Genomic DNA, 20,658 nt, shown 5'->3' with positions numbered 1-20,658 from the left:
CAAAATCATGCCTCTTTGGGGTATGCTGAAGAGTAAATAATTTTATTTTCATTAATCAGAGTTTTAATTCCTATGTACATTCCCCACAAAAGAGGAAGATAAATATTTTTCTCCTCAATTATTTTTTTTCAGTCTCCTTTAGTAAAAGATCCTTTCAAAACATGTGTTCCCTTAACATTGTTACTTAAATGTAACATTGTAATGTCCTTTGCTAACAAAACCCTCACCCTAAGAGGAAACCATTTCCTATAAATGCCATGTATAACTTTAAGACAATGACATAAATGTACAGAAGTTTTCAGAAGTGCTACTGGAGAAAAATGTATATCTAGCAAGCCATTTTTGCTGGAAATATGTCTCCCTCTTCATTATTACTATCCACAGAAGGCTTAGATGCTGCTTTTATCTAGCTCACAAAATCCTGTTAAAATTCAGGCATTGAAGAAACCCTTGATGGACCCACTGAAAAAGCCAGTAACAAACTATTTTTCACCATACTAGCATCAGTGGAGAACATTTGGTACAGTACACATGTCATCTAAGACCCTGAGCACTGCAAGGTGAATGATGCAAGGACGAAAGTTTATAGTCAAGGATAATCCTAAAGATCAAGCTTACAACTTGAGCATTAGATGTAGGCATAAGCAGTAAAACTTGAGAGTAAAATTATTATTAAAATAATAATTGAATGGCCTCAGCCATGCATAAATAAACTAAGTTTTTATGCAAATACTTCATTAATATATGCTGATACCCAGGAATATTCTTATAAAATTCCTTTTTATGGGTGGCTTTTTTAAAAAAAGCAATGTATGCATCTTTTTCTTTAAGAGCTAAAGTTTTAAAGATTTCAATACTATTGGCATTTGGCTTACACTGGCATTATTTCAGAACCTGAAATTAAGAGGAAACACACTTAGCATGTAAAACATCTTCCAAAGTCACTGCTCTATGTCATTCACCTGCATGCGGCATACCAGAAGACCTGCCTTAATTTTGGCATCTGCATAAAATAATATTTCAAGAAAACAACCGTATGAGCAAAATATCAAGCTTACTTACAGCACTTGATAAAATGATAGTGAGACATCTTTCCATCTCAGAGAGAAATCTTGCTACAGGTTCCAGCATTCTCTTCTCTTACAACTGTCGATCCCAGGAAATGCATTATTTAGAGCCCTTACTCAGGTAACAGTTTACCTCAGGATGCATTATTGAACTGAGGTTCTGTTTCATGGTCATACACAAAGCTTGAAACTCATTCTCATTCAGCAGCTGGAGTTAAGATAAAGCCTCTCCGTGGGTCTGGAGCCACCACTGCTGCACGTGCTATTGTAGTGCCCGTGATTGACAGGGCTCCTAGTGCCACAATGCCGGGAATAGTCAGTTCTAATTGGTGCTCACATGCAAGCACATTCTGCCGGCACCGAGGTGTGCTGCAGTGCGGCTCTCCCAGTTCTGCCTGTTAATGGCTTTTCAATAGCTTTCAAATGGCAGCAAACTAGATGATGAGTGGGCTGGAGGGAAGCAACTAAGGAAGGATCCTAAATCTTATTTGTGCACATTGTCCATGAGCCAAATGTGACCAGATTCTTAGCTGGTGGCAGAGCTGATTATTTTTAGCTGCCACCAGTTGCTGTGTGTGAAGAGGAAATTGATAGCAGGATCTCAAAATAACCACCTCTTAGAATCAGGGGTCTTTTGATCTGAAGAAATTATATTTCACAACACATCTTTTTGGTATAGTGTGCAGAATATAAAACTTAAATTATCCATAAAAAGCGTTTGGTTTGCATAGCTTTACAAATTTAGGATTCTGCTACCTCTGCAGACTGCAATGAATTTTACTGTACAACCCTGTGAAGTAAGTCTGACTGAACTGCAATCAGAAAGAAAGAAATATGAGGTATTCAAGGGTTATTACAATGAAAATAAATATCATACTCATAATGCAGTGACAAGGTTAACCAAAGAAAAAGGTCACATTTAAGTAATTTAAAAATGCAAATTCATTTTTCCCACAAATTGATATGTTTTGATATCTGAAAGTGAATTGACATAGTCTAAAATTTGTGTTTTGGAGTTTGAGGGCATTGCAAAGGCAGATATGAACTGCCTGTTAAACATGCACATTGTACTATGATAGAAGCCTATGTCTTGGATTATCTTACTAAGCAAAACTTGAAAAGTAGTGCCTTTATTAAACATAATGATTTTAAATTTCAAATCTATGCAACAAAGAGTCATGACAAATTTTCACTAAGGAATCATTCCAACCATGTTAGTAGTGTGACATATACAAGTTCATGTTTGGATCAGGATAGCTTGAATTCAAACCCAGACTCTACCACTTTTGCACAAGGCATTTAACCTCTGAGGGCCTCAGTTTCCCCATCTACACATGGGAAGTACAATTCCAAACCCTTATTCTGAATGTTGGGAAGGTGCATACAAAAACTCTAACTTACATTATTGGTGTTCAATAAAAAGTCACTATTAACATTAACAAGGAAAAAAATTTAGCCATACATCAAATGACTGCAATGAACTGTTTAACTTGTTTTCCCAAAAAAAAAATGAGGATTTTCAGCCTTCATCAGTAATGTATGTTATTCATTCCCTTCATAATTAATTATTGAGAGTTAGAGTTATGCAAGTCACCATTTTAAGTGCTTTTCAGAAATAAAATTATGTCAAAAACATAGCCTTTTTATACAGGAATACACAATTGATTATCTAGTTTTTGTGTGTTTTAAAATGTTCCCTAAAACTTCTGGCTAAGATGGAGGCAGAAGTAGACACAGTGTGCCTCTTCAAAAACCAAAAGAAGTACAACAACAAATTTAAAAACAAAAAACAACCAGAAGTGACAGAAAATTGAACTGTATGGAAGTCTGACAACCAAAGAGTTAAAGAAGAAACATTCATCCAGACCAGTAGGAGGGGTGGAGACAGGAAGTCCGGTGGAGAGGTCTCATGGCAAGGTGGTGGCTGGCGGCTGGCTGAGGTGGTGGCTTGTGGACCAGGCAGTCCCACATTCGCATGCAGATAAACCAGGAGGAACAACACGGGAGCAAAACAGACCTCACAACCCCGCATTCCTGCACAGGGAAATAAAGCCTGAAAGCCTCTGACTGAAAACACCTGTGGGGGTTAAGGAGGTGGGAGAAACTCCCAGACTTACAGGAGAGTTTGTTGGAGAGACCCACAGGGTGCTAGAATGTACACAAACCCACCTACCCGGGAATCAGCACCTGAAGGGTACAATTTGCTTGTGGGTAGCGGGGGAAGTGACTGAAAGCCGACAGAGAGCAGAGCAAGTGGCATTGTTCCCTCATGGACCCCTCCCCCACATACAGCGTCACAGCACAGTCACATGGGTTGTCCCACCCTGGTGAATGCCTAAGGCTCCTTACTGTGTAACAGGTGCACTGAGACAAACAAACAAACAAACAAAGCCCCAGTGAAAGAACAGTTCAAAGCTCCAGAAAAAACACAACTAAGCAACAAAGACATAGCCCACCTATCAGAGGCACAGTTCAAAACACTGGTTATCAAGATGCTCCAAGAACACACTGGGTACTTCAATAGCATAAGAAAGACCCAGGCAACAATGAAAGTTGCATTATGTGAAATAAAGAAAAATCTGCAGGGAACCAAAAGTGATAGGAAGGAAACCAGGACTCAAATCAACAGTTTGGAGCAGAAGGAAGAAAGAAACATTCAACCAGAGCAGAATCAAGAAACAAGAATATCAGCCCTGGCTGGCATAGCTCAGTGGATTGAGCGCAGACTGTGAACCAAAGTGTCCCAGGTTCGATTCCCTGTCAGGGGACATGCCTGGGTTGCAGGCCATGAACCCCAGCAACTGCACATTGATGTTTCTCTCTCTCTCTCTTTCTCCCTCCCTTCCCTCTCTAAAAATAAATAAATAAAAAATCTTTTTAAAAAAGATGCTAAAAAATTTAAAGAAAAAGAATTCAAAAAAATGAGGAGAGGCTTTGGAACCTCCAGGACATCTTTAAACATTCCAACACCTGAATCATAGGGGTGCCAGGAGGAGAACAAGAAGACCAAGAAGTTGAAAACTTATTTGAACAAATAGTGAAGGAGAACTTCCCCAATTTGGCAAAGGAAATAGACTTTCAGGAAGTCCAGGAAACCCAGAGAGTCCCAAAGAAGTAGAACCCAAGGAGGAACACACTAAGTCACACCATAATCACATTATCCAAGATTAAAGATAAGGAGAGAATCTTAAAATCAGCAACAGAAAAGGAGAGAGTTACCTACAAAGGACAGCCCATTAGATTATCAGCTGATTTCTCAAAAGAGACCTTACAGGCAGGAAGGGGCTGGAAAGAAGTATTCCAAGTCATGCAAGGCAAGAACCTCCATCCAAGATTACTCTATCCAGCAAAGTTATCATTTAGAATAGAAGGGCAGATAAAGTGCTTCCCAGATATGGTCAGTTTAAAGGAGTTCATCATCACCCAGCCCTTATTACATGAAATGTTAAAGAGACTTATCTAAGAAAAAGAAGATTAAAACTATGAACAGTAAAATGACAACAAACTCACAGCTATTAACAACTGAACATAAAAAAACAAAAATAAACTAAGCAAACAACTAGAACAGGAACAGAATGGCAGAAACGGAGGTTACATGAAGTGTTATTTGTGGGGAAGTGGAAGGGAGAGAGCAGGGGAAAGGTACAGGGAATAAGTAGCATAGATGGTAGGTAGAAAATAGACAGGGGGAGGTTAAGAATAGTATAGGAAATGAAGCCAAAGAACTTATACGTATGACCTATGGACATGAACTAAAGGGGAGGAATGTGGGTGGGAAGGGGTGTGCAAGGTGGAGGGGAATAAAGGGGAGAAATAAATGGGACAACTGTAATAGCATAGTCCATAAAATATATTTAAAATAACATAAAATAAAAATAAAATAATAAAATAAAATAAAATAGTGTTCCCTAATAAACTGCCAGACAAAACTGTTTATGTCTGTTATCCAGAAAGCAAGGTTCTTTCCTTTTACCTCAATACAAATCCTTCATATACGCACACAGTAATTTTGAGTTTATGTGAATGTTGTCCAGTGTCTCTTTGAGGAAAAGTGCTATCAATCTACATACCGTTCCTCTTAACACACAGGTATTAATAGCACAAAAGCCACTTTCTCAGACCCCCTTTCCCAGAGCTGGCTGGACCTCCAAGCCCAACTCACCCGAATTGTTTTATGAGCCTTTATCCTCAGGACTAGAAAATTACTGGAAAGTCCCTGAAGGTGCAGAGGCTCTGGGAACCCATGAAACAGGACACACCAGACCACAATAACCACCAGACCCTGCACCCAAAGATAACATTGAAACAAGTTGCAGCCTAACTGAAACATGTTGCTCTATAACCACCCCATTACCCAAGAAAAACTCAGGGTCCAAACCCATCAGTGCTGGTGCTGGTGCTGGTACATATCTATCGCCACACCTGGCCCTTTCCTTCCCTTGGGAAAGTAAAAATAACTCTTTACTCTATGCACTTTCTTCTGTATGTGAATTCTTTCACAGCCCACCTCATGGACCACCCTAACATTTTGGTGGCCCATATGGGAACATTCTCTATTTCTCCCTCTCCTCCAGCCTCCTGAGACTTGAGACTAGGGGACCAGTGGGCAGCAGAAACTCAGCTCAGGGTGACCCCCTAAGCCTGTCTCTCTGAGGTTCAGAGAGAGGACTCTGATGTCTCTGTCTCTCCAGACTCTGTAGACATTCTCCTCCTCATCGACTTCACGGCCAGCGATGAATCAGTCTCTCACCATCCTATCGAAGGTAACAGCTTATCCCCTTGCCTCATTGTTGTAAACCCCTCAGTGCTGGTGCTGGTATTCATCTCACACACAGCACTTTCCCTCTCTTGGGAAAGTAAAAATAAAACCTTTACTCTCTGCACTTTCTTCTCTTTGCGAATTCTTTCACAGCCCATGTCACCAACCACCCTAACAGGTATGTTGTTCCCATACCTTTCTTAAATACATGATTTTCTTAGTTTTCTGAAAATTAAATGCTGTCATATAGTTATCTCAATAAACATCTTAATACAAATGAGTTCTATGACACAATCTACTCTTTGAATGGAAAAAAGAAATAATATGAGACAAAGAGAAGCATGGTATGCACTTGGCAAAAAAAAGTTATTGAAAATATTGATTTGCACCCTAAAAATGTTATTCCATAATTAAACCCTGCTCTTAGAAGAACTCTGGCCAACTCCTTGCTGGGCAGTAATATCTCTCCCCACACTCCAAGGGCTCATTATTACTCATTTACTCATCTATTCCATTAAGTAGTTGACAAGTCATTGTTTTTGCTATTTGACATACATTGAGAAGGATGACTTCATTCTTGCCTTCCAGTTGCTTACAGTCTGGTGAAATACATACAATTAATCAAGCCAGCACAGTGAAATGTGCTAGAAATTACAAAACAGGAAATACAGACTTCTAAAACAACTGATAGGAGCTAAAGGAATCTATCCAAAAAAATTCTAGTGTTATGAAAGTACTTAGAATCTGCTTCACATATGTAAACTGTATATACATATAATTCCCCAGACCAAGAAGTTCCACTCTTTTTTTAAAAAAGATTTTATTTATTTATTTATTTTAAGAGAGGGAAGGGAGAGAGAAAGAGAGAGAGAGAAACATCAATGTGCGGTTGCTGGGGTCATGGCCTGCAACCCAGGCATGTACCCTGACTGGGAATCGAACCTCCGACACTTTGGTTCGCAGCCCGTACGCTATCCACTGAGCTACGCCAGCCAGAGAAGTTCAACTCTTTGTCTCTGGAAACCACATATTCATGATCAAAACATTGGTAAAACTATGTGTAATCAAATAGAAATACATCTTTATATTTTTTGTCTTTATCAAATAACAATTCATTAAGAGTGTAGGCATTAAGGCATTAATACAGGTGACAATAATTTTGGATCTGTTAATTTCACTATCTATAAAGTACAAAAATAATGTTAATTTAAAATTAATTATTTTTTCTTTTTTTTACTTTTGTTCAAATACAGTTATTTCCATTTTCCCCCCACAACCCCCCTGCCACTCCAGCTGTCTGTCTCCACCTCCCATTCTCGATGCTACCCCCCACTTTGGCTTTGTCCATGTGTCCTTTATACTCGTTCCTTGACAATCCTTCCCCCCTTTCCTCCCATTATCTTCTCCCACCTCCCCTCTGGTTACTGTCAGTTTGTTCTTAATTTCAATGTCTCTGGTTATAGAGACATAGGTTTTTGTTAAAGGTGAGATCATATGGTATTTGTCTTTCACCACCTGGCTTATTTCACTTAGCATAATGCTCTCCAGTTCCATCCATGCTGTCATGAAGGGTACAAACTCCTTCTTTCTTTATGCTGTATAGTATCCCATTGTGTAAATGTACCACAGTTTTTTGATCCACTCATTTACTGATGAGCTTTTAGGTTGCTTCCAGCACTTGGCTATTGTAAACTGTGCTGCTATGAATATTGGGGTGCATAGATTCTTTTGAATTGGTGTCGCAGGGTTCTTAGGGTACAGTCCCAGCAATGGAATAGCCAGGTCAAAAATTTCTTGATCTCTGCCCATCCCTACAAAACTCAACTCATTGTTAGGACACAACATGATCATTCCAAGGTTCTTTGAAATGTTAAATATAATACTAGATAGAGTAATGATGGTAGCAATGAAAGACCTAGATTGCATTATATATTGTTAATAATTTATGTATTTTGCAAAACATGATCAAGTATAAAATTAAATTATACATTTGAAAGCAGGGGTTGTTTTTAATTGCTATGAAACTTTACACACTAATAAAGCACAAATATTTCATTATCTTTCAGAATTATAACAATGAAAATCTTTTCTCACTGAGTGTCACATACAGTATTTCAAAAGCAATTTGTAATAATAAGGAAATTCCTTTTTTCTTTTATATACCAAACCATATTTCTAATTAAAAAAAAAACAAGTAATTCTTTTCTTTTAAATGTTAGCATTATGAAACACCAGATTTCTTCAAATATGGCTTAATTATTTTCCAGCACCACTAAAATAAAGATAATAAAATGAGACTAGTGACAATCACTTAAAAATCACACGCTTGCTTATTATTAAATACATGTTAAAGTGGAATATGTGTAATACATGGCTTCAAATGGTTTTCCTAGTGAAAACTCACAGGTTAGATACTACTCCATTTAGACTCTTATTTGGAGGAATCTACTATTTATGCCAATTTTTTTATAGTCACTAAATCTAATAGTTCTGCATTTTTCACACATTATTACATGATAGAATTAAAATTCAAGTTTACAAATACCACTAGTTTAGGTATAGTGTATGCATATAGATTATTTATATAAAAATTCCAAATGAGGCTATAAATCACATGCACAAATTGTCTATAATGCACATTCAAGCGTTGTGACACAAGCATCCTTGTCTCTGCTCTGGGAATAGGTCAGGGCTTATAAATATTAGACTTTGATGAAGCAAATCACACACAGTTTAGAGAGACTTTAACACACAGGTGGCCCATACAAATGGCTGGGAATTAAATCTGTAGTATAACCTATCACAAATATTGACTGCTTCTGGGTGAATGAAGTCAAGCCCTTCTCTCATGGGAACAATTCTCTGGTTTAATAACTTAAGGCCCTATAGTGTGGTCTTTTTCTGAAGGCTGCAAAGAAGGAAAGCTGTGAGTTGTCAAGAAGAAAAGGCATAAATAAACTCGGTTCTTGCTACAAAATCAGACTTACTGGTCATCCCCCAAGTGCCTCAGGACCAGGATCAAGCCTGCCTTGCCTGATGGATCAGCTCCCTCTGCCTTTCTAGTCATGTCTCCTTCCACAGTCCGCCAACTGTTGGAGCTGATCTCGATTTCAGTCAGTCTGTTAAATCACTGATGATCAAATTCAGGACTTTTAACCTTTGAACAGCCTCATAAGTCTCTTGCCAGAACAAGTGGACATTTAATTTAGTTGTAGGCCATAGTGGGGTGAACAGAGAAGAAAACTGTAATATAGACCTGCACTAATGAAAAAAAAAAGTGGACTGATCTCTGTCAGCAGAGCAGTAAGGATGCTAACTTGGCTCAGCATTGCTTCAGTGCCTAAGTGTAAATATATACTGTAAGGGCTGGAAATTACTTATCAGCATTTATTCTGGTATTTTCATAGAACAGCAATATAAAGTTAAAAACAAGCACAATTTTAAAATTACTCCAAAAAGACTGAAAATTGCTATTTATATAATGCAGTATAGTGAAACATAATAACATATATACGAGCACTGAAATGGACATGTATCTATACATACAATATGAAATGTTCTAATTGTCATCTTGCTAACCACATTCCCTTTGTGATTTTTCTTCTCTAATCAAAATGAAATGCTCTGAATTCTAATGAGTATCAATTAAATTAAGCATCTAAGGGAGAAAATTTGTAAAACATTTACAAATTTATTCACTTGAATGTTAATACCAGTTTGAAATATGTGTTAAAACTCCAGCATATGTGTTAAAACTCTCCAGGTCGGCACTTGCCCATTTGCAGGTATTGGTTTACCTCACCAAAGTTTGAGTTCAAACAAGAGGTTGCATATCTTCACTGTAAATAAAAAGTAGACAGTATTAGTTTATGTTTTTATCACTGTGCCTAGGTTTATGTGCATGTGTATAATATGATTGCATGTATGCAAACCATAAAGTATGGTCTGCCTTATTGTTTAATCCATTTGAGGGAGTTATCAGCTTTGTGTAACAAGGGAGATAATCAAATAAATGAGTTTTTATGGATGATGAAGATTAACATAGAGGTCATTGATGACCTAAGAGAGAAAGGGTTAAGAAATAAGGCTTAAATTCTTGGGAAGGGAAGATCTATACTCAACTGTCACCCCAAAGGCAATATCTGAAGTACTTTAATGGCCTAAAAGATAATCTCAATATTCTTAAAAGGGATGAAAAGAAGTCTGAAAGAGTTCAATTTGGAGCCTCTTCTTCAACTTTCACAATTGATACGGTTTTTCAAAATATGACTTTTTCGTTGATCCATGTTCTTATCTACAATTTAATCACACATGCACAAACTGTATATACACTACTTACTTATTCAATTTCTATGCATTTTTAAAATTCATTTGGAGCCCATAGAACCTACACACTTTTCTGAACTTAGAGATAGTGATATAGCTCTAGCGAGATTTAGGGAATTTCCACCCCATACTCATTTGTTTACATTTCAGAGTGATGAAGCTGGCGACTTTCTCCTCTCCTCTATGAAGAGGATTTGTTTACATTCATATTCTCACTCTCTCTCTCTTTCAAAATATAGGAAGGTGTGCCAAAAGCATATAAGAGCTTAGTTTTCTAATTCTGTGGTTTCTCTCCTGTGCTACAACCCACAGCCATATAGGGTAAGATCAGGTTGTGTCACTACATTGTCGTGGGGACTGGGGCTCAGGAATCCCAGTGCTTGGATGCTCTGTGAGTAGAAAATAATCTATTTCTGATCCATGACCTCATGTTTCCTATCAGAAACTTTCTGTCCCTTACTGTTCACTCCTCTCCTCCCTTCTTTTCTCCTTATCTCTATCTCTACCTTTCTCTTCCTTAACACTCATATGTGTGATTGGAGGAACTTCTTAAAATGAAGCAATAATCACAAGTACATTCTGCCTATATCGGGGGAGGCTAATGAAACCCTAGAAGAATGGCATATCTCCTCCACTGGATCACCATTCTTTGTGTTCACATCATTGAACATGCTTGGATAATAATTGTGTCTCTGGCACTCCCTGAGATGAGGCTATGTGCTTGAGGTTGAAATTCCTCAGATAAAAAATGTAGACAATAGTACCTACTGCACAGGAATGTTATTCACAGGCTAGGTACTCAACAAATATATTTCCAACCATTATTTTCAAAACATCTTATGCACTCCTGATATTTTATTGACCTAATGTTATCATTATATTAATAAAAATAGTTATTATGTGATTTCCCTGAATATATCACTAGCCTTTGGCACAGACTTGCCTGTATCAATGACTTATAAAACCCATGAACAGTAAATATTTATTCCATATTTACTATATGCCAGGCACTAAAAACACAACTCCAGAGAATTCTATCAATCCTGGAAATAGTTGTGTATTGTGTATACAACAGTTATGAATCAGACTAAACACTGCCATATGGAGCTTACAAATATTATAGACCAGGAAATATAAATTATGGAAAAACTATCAATAGTATTATAAATACATGGTATTATGGGGCAGACAATCAAAGCTTAATGATTTGGAGCGTGTTCCTGGAGAAATGGTAACTAAGCAGACAACTGTATGTGGATAGAAAGAAATCAGGTAAAGAAAATGGTTAGAGGGAATGTGGGGATGTTTATGACATACTCAGATTTTAAAAAAAAGTTTCATATGGCTAAGAGAAGTACATGGGATGGCCAAGTGAGAGGTGAATCTAGAGAAGTCGTCAGAGACTAGATTAGGGACAAGGAGGAAGGTGGTTTTATTTCTTCTCATAAATCATGAAGAGATGGGAAATTTTAATGCCAGAGAGAGATGATTTGAAACTCATGAATATCTGATTGCAGAAAGTGACTGGAACAGAAAGTAGTAGGAACGATAGTGTGGTTGGGAAGCCATGGGAGAATCCAAAGCAGATTGAATTGCTCTGGTGGCCAGAGCAAAGGCAGTAATAAGTAAGAAGAGCAGAGAGCATTCCTTCTCCAAGCAAAACAGAAGTTCCTCCAATGCCTATTCGAAAACTCCTTCCCTGTATTTCTGTTCGCTTCTTTATAAGCTTCTCCCTTCAGACCCCTCACCAGCCCTTTCCCCAGTGTCCTCACAGGGTAGACTTGATCTGATCTATTGTGCTACTCCTTTCATTTATCTTATGTCACCAATCCTAGAAGTATCTCTTCTCCAGACGCCCAAATTTCAAAAGTTCTGGACCCAGAACTGGCAACAGAAAAAGTAAATTGAGGATGCCAAAGTCACTTGAAATAATCCCCCTCAGAATTGGGTTGGCCAAAAAGTTAGTTTAGTTTTTACTCTATGATGGCTCTAATAGTGTTTAGTTGTCTTTAACTTATTCTAAACAATTTTGTCAGATTGTATTGTGACAGCTGGCATATCAGTGTGCATTAAAAAACTTATCAAAATTGATGAATTTTTGTGCATTTTAATATGATGATGGTAGAAAATGTGCAATGTTTTGGTGTATTATGCTCTATTATTTCAAGAAATGTAAAAACACAACTGAAATTTTTTAAAAAGGATGTGTGTAATGTATGGATGCAGTGCAAGGTGCTGTGCTGTGACTGATTGAACATGTCAAAAGCAGTTTGTGAAGTTTTTTGGTACTATTGACATTTTGGCCAAATAATTCTTTGCTGTGGGTCTGTCTTATACATTGAAAGATGTTTAGCAGCACCCCTGGCTCTACCCACTAGAAGCCAATTGAGGGAGATAGCCGACATGCTCAAAATATCCAAATCAATAAACTTATTGGTGAAAATGAAAAATGTGTTTTCTATTTTACAGGAAAACCTAACTGAACTTTTTGACCACCCAATATTTTTCAGTACACCTTCTTCTCTTCTTCAGTATAGCTTCAATCTCAAATATCAGAACAGTCCTATAATATAAGTAGTCAAAAAATAAATATACGTATTGATATGCCCTTTAGCACTTTCAGAATAAATATCCATGTTAGTTGAAAAAATTTAAATTATAAATAAACTTCTACATGAACAGTTCTAAGAAGTGACTTCAAACTTTTCTTAAAGCTTGATTTTATATAGCAAACAATTAAAAGGTGTTTATTATATGCCCATCATGATTCTAATTATTTTAGAGGTATCAAGTCATTTAATCTTCATAAGAGACCTATGTAGTAGGTACTAATATTTTTTTAACAAATGAATGAACTGATGCACAAAGACTAAGCAGATGTCCCAGATCACAGAGCCATAAAAGGACATGACTCACCAAGACTTTCAAGCCATAGCATCCACCATACACTTAATCGCTGGCCTATCACCTCCTGCTCAGTGGTCACGCCTTTTTTAAAAATTTTTATTCTTGAGCATGTCAGGGACCCTCAACTTTTAGCACATACTTCTCCATCTGTCTGGCACATTCTTTACTGCCTTTCTTACACCCCCAACCTTCTTAATCTGATTAACTCCACTCTATGTATTACATACATACAGAGGGAGAGTAGAGAGAAAAGGAAGATGCACATAGCAAAGACTTCTAAGGAAAAGAGATGCAGAAGATAAGAAAGTGGGTAAAATGAGGTAGGATATAAGCACTCAAGAATCAAAGGCCCGTAAGATGCCTCCCTTTTTGTGTCTTGCACCCCTTTGTTCTTGTTTAGGTGAGCTGCACTGATTTATTGCTTCAGTGCTTACTACATGCCATTATAGTGTATTCACATCCTTCCTGGGTTTCCTCTCAAAATGTTAATATGATGCTAATACAATGATGTTTTACTATTACACCCTAGCTTATACATCATGGCAGAGGCTGCAGTGTGCAGGATTAGTCAGCCATAAATGTAAAGAGAAGGGAAGTCTTAACAAAGTATTTACAGACAGGAAGTAGGACTTCATAGAGGGAAGAGAGATATATTTTTATATATGGGATGTAAGGGAGGTGGAGAAGAATGGAATTTTAGATTCTCGTGAAATAAATTGCTAAGCTATAGCAACTGTAATAGACTTTTAAAAATTTAACATATTAAAGCTGCTAGCAATTACGTGTAAGCTGATAACAATATAGAATCATTTCCAGACAACAGGGAATGTTGATACACATCTCTAGACCCCAAAGTAGAGGAATTAATTAAGTGGTTTAAAGTTGGTTACAGTATAACTGGGTGTGAAGAAATATCACTGAAATAAAAGTCTCACATGAACCTGATGGGGGATATTTTAAGGGTGTGAAATATATGATTTCATTTACATGAAATTCAAGAGCAGGAAAAACTAATTTATGATTATAGAAGTTTTAAAAAGGGAGCACAAGGGAACTTTCTAGAATAGCAGAAATGTTTCTTTTGATCTGGATGGTGGATATGAGAATATAGAGGGATATAAAGATTTAATGAGATATAAGATTTGTGCATTTTACCTTATCCAAATTATATCTAACTTTTCTAAGTGTTGCAAAACGTTATATAGTTCTTAAGACAGCAGCAAGAAGTATAACAAAAGAAAGATTTGCAAGGTGCATACAATTAAGGTAGTTCACCGATTGATGCGCTACAAATTTTATGCCAGTGTATACATAAAAATACAGTACTCTCTGTGCCTTTCAACTGATTTTCTAGGATGGTAAATAGGCAATTATAATATAATACAGTCAATGCAAAAGTAAACCATAAACAGGGCATCATGGAAGCATAGAAGAGGTAAGAAAAGATGGTTCCCAGGAGTGGGTACCTCCAGCAAAGGCACAGTGCATTGAGGCTGCTATCAACCAGTTGATATTCTGGAACATTTGGATTGAAGATATGAAGTGCCCAGAGTTTAACCTATAGAGATGAACAGGGTAAACCACAAAGCACATTGCATATGGTATAAAAAGCTTCATCATCTCTGCCCGGTTTATTCACTCTGGAATCCCATAAAGTCCCATAGATTATCAGGAAAGGGTCCATAACTTTTCAAAGGGATCCCTGACCCCACAAAATGAAGACTTACCTTGAAGCTAATGGAGAGTGGCTAGCAGATTTGAAATAGGTGAATTAAATCATGGGATTCTGAGAAGGACAGATTTGAGGAAGATAAGATGGACAGCAGGGAAGTAAATAAAAAGCTCCAAGCCAGAGATAATAACAGTTTGAAACTGAGTACTGGCAGAGAAGAAAGAGCAGACTGGATAAATTCTCTGGAAGTGATAACTTGGAGACTGCCAGAATGGGAAGTGAGATGCAGCACGAGAGAAAAAGGGAGAAACTGACTGGTTGCCAGGTTCCTAAGCACTTGTGTGTTTGGTGAGGTCATCAGCAGCAGGATCAGAGAGATGGAGAAAGCAGCAGAGTGGAAGACAGTGAAGAGATTTGGCGGAAAAACTGTAAGTCATTATTTGGGGGTGATAAGCCTAAGTGATGTTTACAATAGAATTTTTAAAAGTATATATAGGAGTCTTTCAAATTGTCTTGACCTTCTATCCCCATAAAACCATCATTCATTAACTAAACAAATATCGATAATGCTCCAACTGTTCACAGGACTTCTGCTGGTGCTGGACAGAAAACAGGATAGAGTGGATATGGACTCTAGTCTCCAAAGATTTCTTCTTTTATTGTTCTCTTAACTCTTTTTATGGGGTCTATACTATGAGGCACATGTTTACCACCTCAAAAGCTCTCTGGACTCCATCTTTTCTAGTTTGTCATGGAGGTACTGGCAGGTGATTCAGGCCTCCACCTCCTCCCTCCTCCCTGAGATCAGGGGGGTAGGACTGAAAGTTCCAATCTTCCAGTCACATGGTTGACTCCTCTGGCAACCAGGCACCCATCCTTAGGTGCTTTCTAAAACTTTCCTCAATAACATAGCAAGAGACAGCTTTATGGTTTCATCCCTTAGGAAGTTCCAAGGATTTTAGGAGCTCTGTGCCAGAAATGGGAACGAAGACCAAGTACATATTTTCTATAAATCATAATATCACAGCTATGAAAGTCACTGTTGTGGGTAAGATCACCATGCAACATGTATCAATTAGAGAAAAAAAATGCCCTAGAGCCAAATCCTACAGTGGAGATACCACAAGTATAAAAATAAAAGGAAAATGGTAAATACCAAAAAAAGATAAAAGGAGGGAGAAATATTTTCCCAAGCTCAGTTAGTTTGGTCTACTTACATTAAATCATACATACTCCTTTGGTACAACATAAATTTTATATTTCTTCATCTTCCTCCACTAAACTATGAACACAGATTTAGCCTTACTTATCTTTGGATCCTCCCTTACTGTCATGCGGTTGTTTAATCAATCCATCAATAAAATAAAATAGCCCTGGTTGAGTCAGTTGGTTGGAGCATTGTACGTTAACCAAAGCAATCCCTGGTCTGGGCATGTGCAATTCCCAGTCCAGGAGCTTTCAGGGAGCAACAAGTTGATGCTTCTCTCTTGCATCAATGCTTCTCTCTCTCCCTCTCTCCCCTCATCTCTCCCTTCTGCTCTCTCTGAAAGCAATGAAAAAATGCCCTAGGATGAGGATTAAAAAATTTAAACAACATATACGGTATACAAATAGTAGTAGTTTTTATTAATAAGTTCACTTAAGCAATACTTTAACTCTCCTCTGACATTTTCCTGTATTTCTATATCTAATTAAAATATAAGGAGATAATGGATTAGGTTCTAATAGTACTTTTCCTTCTGCATCTTCAGGGGCAGAAATAAGAACCTCCAGCTTAACTCATTCAAAGATTGATTTACACAAGTACCAGGGAAAAAGTACAGCTGCCTGTGATTGGATTCCCAAGTCATTACCATCATCTAATCCATCACCAAATGGTAAGATTAAGCTAAAAAGAAGATAGAATACATACTATTCACTAAACATTTTCTCAACTATCAAAAGCATATAATATAACAGTGAATAAATGAGAATCCCCAGGACAAATTGTGGTTGTAGTTCAAAACATTTCATTTTGTTTTGAATGCTTGCTAATTGATTCTGTTCCTCAGACATAAAATACAGAGGTTATGGGTCTTCTTCTTAATGTCCATTGTATATTCAATTTTCATTTTAGCATGTTACTCTTCAAATATTCAATTTAATAAGTAGTTACTTAAAGTTTATTATGTAAAAAAACTTTTCCCAAAAGGCTAACTTGGATAAAATGATGGACAAAAGTGCACAGGTCCCATTCTCAAGTAATTTATAGACCTTGGAGGAAGGAAGGCAGATATGAAAACCTTAGCTAAATTTGGCACAACTGTTTATACCAAATCGAAGTGGTTTTATGCAGTGCTATGAAAACACTGAAGAGAGAGTAATTCATTCTGATTAGGGATATAAGGGACACATCTGAGCTGAGCAAGAAAGGTGACAGGAAGTCCAAATTACAGAATGACATAACTGAATTAGGAAAGAGAGAGGGGCATGCTTTATTTTTATAGTAATAAAATGTCCAGCATGGAAACATGTAGATATCAGGTATGTTGTTTGGGAAAAAAACCCAGAACAATATGAATGCCTCTGGCTACTAATCTAATTTCTGTCTCTTTGGATTTTCCAAGTCTGGACATTTTATAAAGATAATCATACCATAAGTGGTCTTTGTGTCTGGTTTCTTTCACTTAGCATAATATTTTCAAGGTTTATAAATTTTGTTGCATGGACCAATACTTCCTTTTTCTGGTAGGATAATATTCCATTATATGGATACACCATGTTTTGTTTGTATATTTCAATGTATGTTTGATGTATGTTTGGGTTTTCCACTTTTTTTTGCTATTATAAATAATGGTGCTATCAATATTTACACAAGTTTTTGTGTTGACATATGTTTTAAATTCTCTTGGACATGAATTCTTAAATTCTCTAGGAATGGATTTTTCTGGCCCATATGATGGTTGCATATTTACAATTTTACAGAACTACTAAACTGTTTTCCAAAGCATGTGTACTCTTTTATAATGCTATCCACAGCATATTAGATTTCCAACTTCTTCACATCCCCACCAAGACTTAATATTGACTGACTGTGAGTGGGAAGTTATCTCATTATAGTTTTGATTTACATTTCCTTAATTATTAATGATGTGGAGGATCTTGTTGTGTATTTAATTAGCTATTTGTATATCTTCTTTGGAGTAATGTCTATTCAAGTTTTTTACCCATTTTTAATTGGGTTATTTCTTTTCCTATTATTGAGTTATAAGAATACATTATATGTTCTGGAGAAAAGTCCCTCATCAGATACACAGTTTTCAAACACTTTCTCCCATTCTGTGTGTTGTATTCTCATTATCTTGATGGTATCCTTTCTACACATAGTTATTAATTTTGATGTAGTTTATTATTTTTTTCACTTGTGATTTTGGTGTCATGGCTAAGAAAATCATTACCAATTTGAGGACCCAAAGATTCACTCTCTAGGTTTCCTGCTAAGAATTTTATAGCTTTAGCTTATTTTAGGTCTGCTATCCACTTTGAATTAATTTTTGTATGTGTTGTGAAGTATGGGTCCAACTTCATTATTTTACATGTGGATATTCACTTGTTTCACCACCATTTGCTGGAAAGCCTGATTCCTCAGTGGATGGTCTTTACAAATTGATAGATCACAAATATAAGGGTTTATTTCTGAGCTCTTTATCCTAGTCTGTTGATGAATGTATCTAGTCTTAAGCCACCACCACACTATCTGGGGTACAGTAACTGTGTCATAATTTTGACATTGAGAAGCATCAATCTTATAATTCAGTGCTTCAAGGTTGTTTTGATCAGGATGGGTTATTTTCATTTATTTATTAATTTTAAGATCAGATTGTTAACATATGCAAAAGACCAGCTGTAATTTCAATAGAGATTGCATTTCATCTGTCGACTAGTTTGGGGAGCATTCCCATCTTTCCAACATTGTCTTTTAATCCATAAACATAAATGCATTTCCATTTATTTAGGATTTATTGAATTTCTCTCAATGAAATTTTGTACAAATCTTGCATTTCATTTATAAGTTAAATGGAATATTTTATTCTTTTTGACACAATTTATAAATGGACTTATTTTATTAAATGGATTTTTGCTTGATTATTGCTAGATTATAGAAACCTAGTTGAACTTTGTTTACTAACCTTATAGCCTATAAACTTGCTAACCTCATTTATTAGTTATATTTGTGTATGAGGAAGGTGGGTTCCTTAGGGTTTTCTATATATAAGATCATGTTATCTGAAAATAGATCATTTTACTTATTCCTTTGCCCGTCCTCCCTCCCTCCCTTCCTCCCTTCCTTCCTTCCTTCCTGCCTTCCTTCCTTCCTTCCTCCCTTCCTCCCTTCCTTTTCCTTCCTTCCTTCCTTCCTTCCTTCCTTCCTTCCTTCCTTCCTTCCTCCATCCCTCCCTCCCTTCCTTTCCTTCCTTCCTCCCTTCCTTCCTTCCTTTTCCTTCCTTCCTTCCTTCCGCCCTTCCTCCCTTCCTTTTCCTTCCTTCCTTCCTTCCTCCCTCCCTTCCTCCCTTCCTTTTCCTTCCTTCCTTCCTTCCTCCCTCCCTCCCTCCCTCCCCGCTTCCTCCCTTCCTTTTCCTTCCTTCCTCCTTTCCTTCCTTCCTTTCTTCCTTACTTCCTTCCTTCCTTTCCTTCCTTCCTTCCTTCCTCCTCCCTCCCTCCCTTCCTCCTTTCCTTCCTCCCTCCCTTCCTTCCTTCCTTCCTTCCCTCCTTCCTTACTCCCTCCCTCCCTCCCTCCCTTCCTTTCCTTCCTTCCTTCCTTCCTCCCTTCCTTCCTTCCTTCCCCCCTTCCTTTTCCTTCCTTCCTTCCTCCCTCCCTTCCTTCCTTCCTTCCTTCCTCCCTCCCTCCCTCCCTCCCTCCCCGCTTCCTCCCTTCCTTTTCCTTCCTTCCTCCTTTCCTTCCTTCCTCCCTTCCTTCCTCCCTTCCTTTCTCCCTTCCTTCCTTTTCCTTCCTTCCTTCCTCCCTCCCTCCCTCCCTCCCTCCCTCCCTCTCTCGCTCCCTTCCTTCCTTCCTTCCTCCCTCCCGTCCTTCCTTCCTTCCTTCCTCCCTCCCTTCCTTTTCCTTCCTTCCTCCTTTCCTTCCTTCCTCCCTTCCTCCCTTCCTTCCTTTTCCTTCCTTCCTCCCTTCCTGTTCCTTCCTTCCTTCCTTCCTTCCTTTTCCTCCCTTCCTCCCTCCCTCCCTCCCTTCCTTCCTTCCTTCCTTCCTCCCTCCCTCCCTCCTCCCTCCCTCCCTTCCTTCCTTCCTTCCTTCCTTCCTTCCTTTTCCTCCCTTCCTCCCTCCCTCCCTCCCTCGCTCCCTTCCTTCCTTCCTCTCTCTCTCTGTCTCTCTCTCTCTGTCTCTCTCTCTCTCTCTTTCTTTCCCTACTTGCTTTGGCCAGAACCTCCAGTATATAATTGAATTTAGTGATGGCGATAGACATCCTTGTCTTGTTCCTGATCTTGGGGAAAATCTTTCAGTCTTTCAACAATATATATTAATTTTGCAGTGGGCTTTTCAAAGATACACTTTATCAGGTTGAGGAAAGTTTCTTATATTCTTCATTTGTTGAGTGTTTTGATCATGAAAATGTTTTCAAACATTTTTTCCTGAGTCTATTGAAATAATCACGTGGTCTTTGTCCTCTGTTCCAATAATATGATGTGTTTGTTATACTGATTGATTTTTCACATGTTAAACCACCCTTGCATTCCTGATAAACCCCAGTTGGTCTTGGTGTATACTTTTTATGTGTTTCTTTATTTGGTTTGTTAGTATTATATTGATTCTTTTTCTTTTATATATAATGGACATTTGTGCACTATTTCCTTAGAATGCCTGTGCCTGCTTTTAGTATTGGGGCAATTCTAACTGCATAAAATGAGTTGGAAGTGTTCCTTCCTCTTCTATC

General features: G+C 37.7%; 1 protein-coding gene across 2 annotated transcripts in view; it reads right to left on the bottom strand.

Annotated features, from left to right (window-relative positions):
- MYO16 (myosin XVI) overlaps positions 1 to 20,658 on the bottom strand; it is a 595,311-nt gene that overhangs the window by 489,675 nt on the left and 84,978 nt on the right. Inside the window, exon 1 of one of the 2 annotated variants that reach the window (XM_036011450.1) lies at positions 1,063 to 2,746. The exons of the other annotated variant lie outside the window; for it this stretch is intronic. Within the exon in view, the coding sequence (XP_035867343.1) occupies positions 1,063 to 1,090 (28 nt within the window). The 5' untranslated portion in view covers positions 1,091 to 2,746. Of the gene's footprint in view, positions 1 to 1,062; positions 2,747 to 20,658 lie in introns of those variants that run through there. 2 annotated transcript variants of the gene reach the window in all.

This window comes from Phyllostomus discolor, chromosome 11 (genome assembly GCF_004126475.2).
Source record: "Phyllostomus discolor isolate MPI-MPIP mPhyDis1 chromosome 11, mPhyDis1.pri.v3, whole genome shotgun sequence".
NCBI lineage: Eukaryota > Metazoa > Chordata > Mammalia > Chiroptera > Phyllostomidae > Phyllostomus > Phyllostomus discolor.
Note: the sequence above shows the minus strand (reverse complement) of the source record. Positions and strands in the feature narration are given on the sequence as shown.